The following is a 9,868-nucleotide window of genomic DNA, read 5'->3' as shown; positions in this document are numbered from 1 at the left end:
ATGTTCAGCCGTGGTAAGCATTGAAGGCATCACACACTGCTCTCTTGACAGCCAAATATGTTTCATTTAATATCTTTCTATCTATAGCCCTATATTTTGTTTTACATCTCTCATGCAGTAATCTCCATCAAGTTTCTGTGCTGTGACTACGTACCATTGTGGTTCCCTCCCATTATGAACTGTTCTACTGGGTACGTCCATTGTGAGGTCAATGTGGGAGCCAGGGTTCCCCTACATGCTTATGACCGGTGCTGATAGTTTCAAGTTCCTCACTGAGATATGACATTACTGATTTTGTATCTAATTTTCTGTCACTGAGAACAGTTTCGATGTGGGTACCCTCAAAGAGGTCACATCTATTTGTTGCGATGAGATCCAATATATTTCCATCATGAGTGGGGATCCGAACTATCTGTTCTAGGTAGTTTTCAGAGATGGCATTTAGTAAAGTTTCACAGGGTGTTTTATCACGCCCACCACTAATTAAACTAAAAATTTCCCAATTAGTTGTTGGATGATTAAATTCTCCGCGTATGGTTACAGTACGATTGGGGAACTTACGTAAAAAGTGAACTCTCTGGCAGTTATCAGCTTTCGTGGTTGGAGCCGTTACTTCTCAAGCAAGTCACAAAGGCTTAGTGCACCCCCGCTCGGCAGACCCATCCAAATACTAGCCAGGATCGACAACGCTTAACTTGTTTCGGGAATCGGTGTTATAGCTGCAAGATCGCTCCAGAAGATAAGACGACAACAAATTTCTGTTTATTGACTTTTTAAATTCTGAAGTGAACACATTTCAATATCTTATATTCTACTTTTCAGAGCATGCTCTGCAAACAGACAGTGTTTCTAACTACCGGTAGTTTAGCTGATAGGCTTTTGCTCCAAGAATTCACTCTTCAATAGAATAAACCAATAGGAAAAGCCCTGCAATTGATTACACGCAGTTTTTTTGTGGGTTTTCTCTTCCAGTGTCACTGTGTCAGAGAAATAATTCTCAATGAAGGCGAATTTGTTTTTCAATGTGGTAGACATGAAAAGTCAGCTACCTGTAACGTACTATTTAGGCTATATTTTCAACGTCTTTCAGAGGGGGGCGATGGGCCACATTTTCTACGGGCGACTGTAGGTTTGGCGAAGGGAAGTGCAAACACACAACAGTGTATTCCGAGGACTCGAGTACTGCATGTTGCACATTGGGTTAACTTCAAAGACAAGAACATAAATATAATAAAACAATGCATATACGGTACCGTACTAAAAACGCTTTCTAACGGTTTGCATGGAACTATTTGTTACCAGCATATGGTGAAATCGAAAACACAACAGATCACACTAATCCTTACTGCACTAACGTTTAACACACACTTCCGCCGACCTTCCAGTTTTCATTTACAAATAACCGGCAAGTTGAACAGCCTGGTGTTTGAGAATAATGCTGCTTTCAGTTGTTTCTTCTTTGCTTGTATTAAACTTCTCTGAAAATTTACGACTACAATGATACCCATCTCTGTACAGAGATACAAATTCTTATTCGTTCTCAATTACATCGTCGTCTTGCAGCCTCGGGTAACAATGCTTTTACTGATTATTGTGTTTACAAGCGAATGTTTGTATTGTTATACGTCGTTGAATCAACAGTTAGTGTCACAGTCGCTTGTTCGTATGTCGTAGGTCGCTCTGATTAGCATAACACGGCTTTTTAAAAAGAAAGGAATTAGTGTTTTCTTGTAATTTGGACAGTACTGGCATTTATGGAACAGAAGCCGATAGTTCCTGTTAATTCGGGGCCATCTGTCCAGTACTGTTGTGTCCTATTGGAGCAGCTGAAGAAGCACGTGAGTCACCCAAATTAAATCTTATTTTCGAGACTGTTAGTTATTTCAAATTTCGTTGTGTTATTCTTGTATATGTAATTAACAAAGTAAGATACTGACCGATATTACTGTATTTTGCTACAAGATTTATTCTGCTGCACGTAACTGTGTTTGATTTGGAGACAGATGAATCGTTTCATTTTGTTTCGATGAAAAATCACTATAGCCGTGCTTATTGCTGACAGTCCACCAAGGCACTTGAGAGTTTGGGCACTTGCAAAACATCTGCTCCGTAGTTGTATAATTGTTTTTGTTTCATAATGTTTGAACTTTGACATTTTGGCGTCTGACTTTAAATTTCGGGGTTTTTTACTTCAGATAAGGTACATATGACGTTATTTTCGTGAGGCCAGCCAGTCCGTCAGGTGTAGATTACGTGATATTTTTTGCTGTTATTCTGTACTGCACGGTTTACCAGTAATTCTGGGTGTGAAGTTCGTTGATCCGTATATATATAGTGAGTGATTCCCGCTTAAACATTTTTTATTTTTTTTTTAAAAGTCACGAAAGTGTTATATAACGTAGGGTACATTTACAGAAATGAAGTATCTTTGAGAAGTAAACTTGTTGCTGAGTAACGAATAGTATCGTATTGAGCAACCAGTAAGCATGCTAAGCAGGTGTGTTTGTTGAATTACTGCCAGTGATGTTCTTCCCGAACTGGAAAGACAGAACGCTTGGTGTTCGTATTGAGGTGCGCCCACACATGCAGTTTTTGCGTTAAATTTTGCGCATGCGTATAAACTTCCAATAGCGCAACTACGCATGCGCATTTTTCTAGATGTGAAGACCGTGCATAAAGCTGCCTCTAGACGGTCAATAATATTGCCCAATATTACCGGAAACGCAGTAACATTGAATGTGTAGGGGTGAAACTGAGAGACCGCGCCATGAAATTGAGAACATAAAAAAACTTCTGAAATATTTTGTGCTCTCCGGAAACGTGCCGTCAATGGGAAGTGTTGCACAGTAGCCATTGAAGTCTCGCTCGTGCTACAGACACCGGATATCTTTTGTTCACTGTACGTTATTGTTATGGTGTTGCAAGTGAGTTCAAAACTAGAGGAAAGAGCGTTTATAATTAGAGTACATCGAAATGTGTATATAATTGCTAGCATTGTGATATCTCAGGGCATTTGAGTACAACAATAGAAATATTAAGAATGAATCATACTCAGAAAATAAAAGGAAAGGCCACAAATGACTATGGTTTTTGAAATAATTAATGCAAAATTATAAAAATAATATATGGATAATTGTGTGTGTGTGTGTGTGTGTGTGTGTGTGTGTGTGTGTGTGTGTGTATACATTACCTGCCCACAGATAATCGTATTATTTGCTGACACGTTTGTATAATTATGTGCCAAATACTTAAAGTTGACATTGCACTTGAAAATTTAAAGTCTTCGAAAGAATTTCCAATGGCAAGGTGTTGTAGCATAATAGGCAATCGCTGCTGTAGTGGAATTACGTGCCTCATTATAGTATTTTGTTTTCTGATCACGTGGATTTCAGTGTCCGTGGATACTTAACCAGGAATGAGGGGGCGCTAAAGGACTCTAAAATTTATATTTTTCACGTAAAGAGGCGGTCAGTTTTTATAGAAAAACTTAATATCCCAGAAAACCAGTGCTGGTTGTCCACACAGTTTTTGTTACACTGTCATTATTTCGATACAACAAATAACAACAAATAATCGATCATTCAGCAATTGCTAAAGCGGTAGTATTGTAACTGAGATAAGCCTCGCAGTGTCACATTTGACTAAACGAGAGATTTAGCGGAATCACAGGAAACTACATCTGCAAGTTTATAATAATTTTGTAATGAATAAAAACACTGCAAAGAGATTCCAAGAGGGAAGGGGAGGAGCAAATGCATATGCATGGGTACCGTTAAGTATGTTGCTAACCATTTCCAGTGATGTGTCAAATGTTGGAACATCAAAACACACGAAGTTATGATAATCCTTTTTAACCTCAATTCCATCAACAAGTTTCGTGAGAGATCTTTAACGCTCCTTGTCCTTCGTCCACCGTGCAACAAAGTAGAGCCTCTATCACAGCAGCAGCGTCTTTCTCGTCAACAGTATGAACCACAGTATTATTGCACAATATTGTTGTGCAGTATTATTGACCGTGCAGGGGCCGCTCGCCCACACCATGCCTTTTTCGTCTTCAGCATTGCGCGTAATTGCAGGAGTAATTTCCTGGAAATCGAGGCCGTGCGTAAAGCGCATTACTACCCGCCTTCTGTGAGAATCGTTGTTGCTTTTTAGCAGATGATAGATAACTGAGGCCCATATGTGTTTGATAGTCTTAAGTGTTCAGGTTATGCCGTGAAGCGAATTATGTGCAATAATGTCTTTTGATTCCAAAGGAAGCACGCTTAATTTTATAGATGATTACAGACAAAGACGAAAGTCGAATAGAGTGCTCCTTCTGAAGATTATTTGAATAAAAATTCGAGATCTGTTGTCCTGAGCGTCAAGTAGCATTTAAGAGGTCACCGATCACATATTTGTAGAATGAGATACAGTAAAGCTTAGAAATAGGAACAATTGAGAAGAATAAGCCAAAAATTTACAAAAAGTTTGTTCTTGTATGAAAACTGTGGCGACTTAAACACAACAACTAGGGTACCTGACATTTGAACAAAAGAAGTGATGTGGTATGTTTAGCTCCTCAAAGAAGTTCTAAATATTGAAATGAAGTACAGTGGTACACATACAGTACACAATTGAACAATACAACCTCTGTTCTAGTTTATTCTGGCATCTATGAAATTCCCAAATTTGTCGGGTGCGAGAATATTAACTGACATATCTTTCATGATTAAAGTTATTTAAACAAATAAGATACAAATGATGCATTGAAAGCTAATTAACCTTCACATAATGACTAAGAACTTCCTTCCAATATTTCTCAGTTTCAGGAATAGTCACTACAATGAGGAGAAATAAATAGTTCAAACTGGTATATAAGTCGCCATTTAGTAGCTAACGAAATTTATTGCCAGCCTTATCGCTGCAGTTTCCCAAGCAGAAAATCTAAAATCTCGCGTGAACTCTTGTAATTTGCACTCCATAAAGTGTAAATGGTAAATATTATCATCCAGTACTCCATTTTGCAAAGCAACAATAGGAATTTTTGCCGGGGTTTTTTTTTACGACGTTCACTGCCACGGCACTACAAGCGCTAGCTGGCGTCATTCTGTATTTCCGTAATATAACACAGCCCTTGCACTTCTTAGAATTTCGTGTTCGGTGGTGGCGGCACGTGTTTGTGCGAAATTTCGGCATTTGGAAACCGATGAAAGAAATAGCATCCACGTTAAGTGCAAATAACCTCAAAACTAAGTCCTCTCTCTCTCTCTCTCTCTCTCTCTCTCTCTCTCTCTCTGTGTGTGTGTGTGTGTGTGTGTGTGTGTGTGTGTGTGTGTGTGTGTGTGTGTTCTCTTACAATTATTGCTGCTACATTGAGAACTAATAATTAAGTGTAATCAAATGAACACTTTACAACACCAATAACACTTGTCAACCTATAACAATAGACTGATTTATAAGTTCACTAAAATATGTATAGAGAATCTGTAAACTTCGTTAGTCGCAACGTTACTGTTTAGTTTCAAGCAGCTATCTTATTAGTACGGTATCAGTATTAAGGGGCTGTCACATGCTCAATATTTATTGCGCAGTACTGAGTACTGCGCAATAATATGGACAACCTGAGAGCGTTTATGATGGTTTGCACAGCAGAGCTTAACGAAGTTCACGTATTCGTTGAAAGAGTCTCCATTCATCCTTTAAACATTCAGATACTCATCCGGCTTTGCTGCAACTTCTGTTAACCTTTAAATATAACCATGGGGCCCAGGACACCCCACCCTTTCCTTTTCAAGTTATTTCTCTTTGAAAAGAAAAGGTACGGGTATTTTACTCCTACAGGGTACGTTCCGAAAGTAATGCAATTGAATTTCCCGCGCCGCTCCTAGTAGTCGGAGTGGGAGCGGGCCACATGGAGTAGGTGGGGGGGGGGGGGGGGGGGGGGACGCTAAGCTTTGCCGCGAAACCGGTTTCAGTGCTCTCCGAGCTGTGGAAGCGGCAGGACGTCTGTTATTGTAAACCTCTGCGCGCCGACCGTGTCACAGAAAAAATGGAATCGACGATCGACCAACGTTACGCGATTAAGTCTTGTGCTACACTGAACAAATCTTTTGAGGAGACTAACAAAATGATTCGTGAGGCTTACGGGGACTCTGCTCTGTCCTACTCACAAGTTTCGAGGTGGTTAAAGGCCTTTAAGGAAGACCGGGAAGAGGTTCACGACGAACAACGCTTTGGGCGGCCGTCAACCAGCAAAACCGACAACAATGTGGCTCGTGTGCGACAACTGTTGGACTCTGACCGTCGATTGAGTATCAGGATGGTTGCCAATGAACTGAACTTGTCGTCTACTGTTGTTTTTCGCATTGTTACTGAAGATTTAGCGATGAGGAAAGTGTGCGCCAAGCTCGTGCCCAAGGTGTTGTCAGACGACGAAAAGACCAACCGAGCGGAAATTTCAAGTGAACTTTTGCAACGTGTTGAAATTGAACCTGATTATTTGGACAACGTCATCACTGGTGATGAAACCTGGGTTTTTGAATACGACCCAGAAACAAAACGCCAAAGCTCTGAGTGGCACACTGATCAGTCCCCCAAGCCCAAAAAGGCAAGAATGAGCAAATCAAAAGTGAAAACAATGCTCATTGTCTTTTTCGACAGCAAAGGAGTGGTCCATAAGGAGTTTGTTCCTCAAGGACAGACAGTTAACGCTGCCTACTACGTGGATGTGCTGGAAAGACTCGGCAAAAGGGTCGTCAGGACGAGAAAGGACATCTCCGCTACCTGGCAACTCCATCACGACAACGCGCCTTGCCACAACGCGCTACGAGTCCGCGAGTTCCTGGCCAAACACCAGGTGCCAACGCTGCCCCCCCCCCTCCCCCCCTATAGTCCTGACCTCGCCCCAGCTGACTTCTTTTTGTTTCCTAGGATTAAGTCAGCCCTGAAAGGAACCCGTTTTTCGTCCATAGACGAGATCCAATCCGCCGTGACGAAGACCTTGCGAGAGGTCCCAGAAGACGCCTTCCAGGGCGCGTACCGGTCATGGCAGAGTCGCTGGAAAAAACGTGTAGAGGCCCAAGGACAGTACTTTGAAGAATTTTAAGTGTTTGTGCAAATCTGTTCAATAAATTACTTTAAAAAAATAATTGCATTACTTTCGGAACGCACCCTGTATGTATATTCTGTTGGCATCCGTGTGATGATTTTGCTCTATTGCCCGCCAGCTGTCAGTCTGCACCCGGTTGCCCGCAGAGCAAACAACCTGCTGTGGGGTCTGCTGGACCCCAGCGTTATATTAACGTGTGCGTTTTTTAAGTTGTAAGTTTTTGTTTACATTTGAGTTTCATCAGTTTGTACTAACAAAATGGCAGAAAATTTACGTGATAGGCCAGACTTAATTCTAGCTTTGTTAGAAGCAAGTGAGGAAGAAGATTCAGAAAGCTTATTTGGTGGTGATACTGATTCTGATCCAGATGTCGTTCTTGAAGATGAGGATTTAGATGATGAGCTGGTTATTAGTGAACCTAATGATGCACGGAATAGTGGTGAGCCTCGTGAAATAGAAAATGAAGATAGTCAATAAGATGGTGACAAAGATGATAGCAGGAAAATGAGGAACACCAACGAAATAGACATCTGATTCGGGGGAGGAACAAAAAGACGTCATATATTTGGTCCACCAAACAGCCAGTACGCCATGGAAGAGTTGCAGAAAGAAACCTGGTAATGCATTTAACTGGTCCTAAGCGAGCTGCTAAAGAGGAGGAACACCTGAAAATATTTGGAAGCTTCTGAACTTTGGTCAACTGAGTTAGGGTTTTCTATTTACAGAGCTACTATGTCCTTACCTCAATTTGGCTTTATAAGTACTTGCTTGATGATCATTTGGCTGCGATACGATATTTGCGGGACACTTTTGTGGAGCACTGTATTGCTTATTACACACCATTTCAGCACTGTACCATTGATGAACACTGTTAAACGCAATTCCTTACATTGGAAAAGTAAAAATCCTGAACACCGAACCTGTACCCATGTATTATATAAGGAAGCTAACTGAGTCAGTATATGGGACAAATCGTAATATTATGAAGACAACTGTTCAACAAAATGATTGTCAACCACAAACTAACAATGGTTGGAACAACGAGAGCTGACAAAACTGTGACACCTTCTAAAATATTGCAATCTAAACCTGCAGGAGAATCTTTATTTGCTTTTGACCATATGAAGACCTTAGTTTCTTATAGCCCAAAAGAGAAGAAGAATGGTATGTGGCTCTCGACAATGCATCACAGTGCAAATGTAGATGCAGAGACCAATAAACTTGAAATAGCTTTTATCTATAACTCAACAAAAGGAGGGACTGATAGTTTTGACAAATTGTGCCACGGCTACAGTGTCAGCCAGAGAATGAAACGTTGGCCGGTAAGATTATTTTTTGGAATGTTGGGTCAGTGTGGCGTCAACTCTATGGTTCTGCACCTTTTGAATACAAAAAATCGTAAACTCATCCGAAGGAAGTATTTGCCGATGTTGGCAAAGAACCATGGCTCTATGAACGACTGGAAATTCCAACGATTCAGAGAGGAATCAGACTTGCTATTCGAGAAATACCGCAGATTCCAGCAGAACGTCAAGTTTCAAATGTCGTCGAGCCACCTAGAAAACAACGCTGCTCCTTCTGCCCTCAAACAAGAGGTCGGAAAACAAACCACCTCTGTACATCATGCCGATCTGCAATGTATGAGGAACATCGTACAATGGTTTGCAGAGATTCTATGAAGTAGAACATTTACGTTTTTCACTTAATGGTTAATTAATTGTCTTAGAATTCAATGGTCTAAAATTTATTTAACATTATATGAAATAAATGTAGTTTATAGTGAGTAAATAAAAGTCCTGGGAACAGATTTGATTAGTTTTCAATTTATACCTATTTTATAAGAGCCTGTAACTATGATGTAAGAGGATTTGGGTAATTTTTGTAGTAAAAAGTAATTTTTTTGTGTGGTATTATAAGAAAATCTTTAAATGCTTTCACTTTTCCAAAAATACTAAATTATTTTACTTTTTGTGTCCTTTCTGAAAATATAAGTAGATTCAATCCAGTTTTTAAAATTTCAATTTTTTTTGTTTTTTGAAATCAATACGTTTTAGTAAATAACAGTGTAACATCTTTTGAAAATTGCTACTAAAATTCGACAAGTTAAGGTGACCAACCAAAAATTGTTTCAGCATGATTAAATGTACATGAGAAATATGTAAACAAAATATTTTAAAAAATTTCAAAAAAGTGTGGTAAATATAAGAAGAAATACATTGTCTTCCATGAGACTCCAAGGTTATATTTGTGTATATTTTAATAAGTGTTATATTTAAAAGTTAAAAAGATGTTGGGATAGTCATCTGGCACTGCTGCAAGTTTTGTTAGGATGTTCACATAGCTGCACATAGAAGAGCTTCCAAACCCCTTTTCACCTATTGTCGCTTCCTTTTTCTTTTCCCTTTGCAGCCCATAGCCACTGCAATTGTAAATACATTCGTGTTTTACATCACCGAACGCTGTCAAGTTCACCACAAAAGTAGAGCTCCAACTGATGGGTCCCGGGCATAAATCTGTGGCTTGGTTCTAAAAGGGCCCCAAAAAAATAATCTTAGTTTTGAGTTATAAGCTTCTGAATATTTTCTGGAAACTATTAACAATATGTTTGGGCCTATGTGCTACTATCATTATAGTAAATCATCTTAACTAAAGCTTATTTTTAAATAATACACTTCTAGAGTTTTCAACTTCAAACTAAAGGACATAAGAGGACATTGACCCTTTTTAACATCATGAACTCTCTTCAATTATTTGACATCGGCCCTTTGGACATCAGGG

At 39.6% G+C, this 9,868-nt stretch overlaps 1 protein-coding gene across 3 annotated transcripts in view; it reads left to right on the top strand.

Annotated features, from left to right (window-relative positions):
- Positions 1 to 1,462: 1,462 nt before the first annotated feature.
- Positions 1,463 to 9,868, top strand: part of LOC126284277 (uncharacterized) — a 112,789-nt gene continuing 104,383 nt past the window's right edge. Inside the window, exons 1-2 of one of the 3 annotated variants that reach the window (XM_049983094.1) lie at positions 1,463 to 1,569; positions 1,675 to 1,838. In XM_049983094.1, the coding sequence (XP_049839051.1) occupies positions 1,755 to 1,838 (84 nt within the window). In that variant the 5' untranslated portion in view covers positions 1,463 to 1,569; positions 1,675 to 1,754. Of the gene's footprint in view, positions 1,839 to 9,868 lie in introns of all 3 variants that reach the window. The other 2 variants (XM_049983095.1, XM_049983093.1) reach the window with 2 other exon arrangements.

Source organism: Schistocerca gregaria, chromosome 8, assembly GCF_023897955.1.
Source record: "Schistocerca gregaria isolate iqSchGreg1 chromosome 8, iqSchGreg1.2, whole genome shotgun sequence".
Taxonomy (NCBI): domain Eukaryota; kingdom Metazoa; phylum Arthropoda; class Insecta; order Orthoptera; family Acrididae; genus Schistocerca; species Schistocerca gregaria.
Note: the sequence above shows the minus strand (reverse complement) of the source record. Positions and strands in the feature narration are given on the sequence as shown.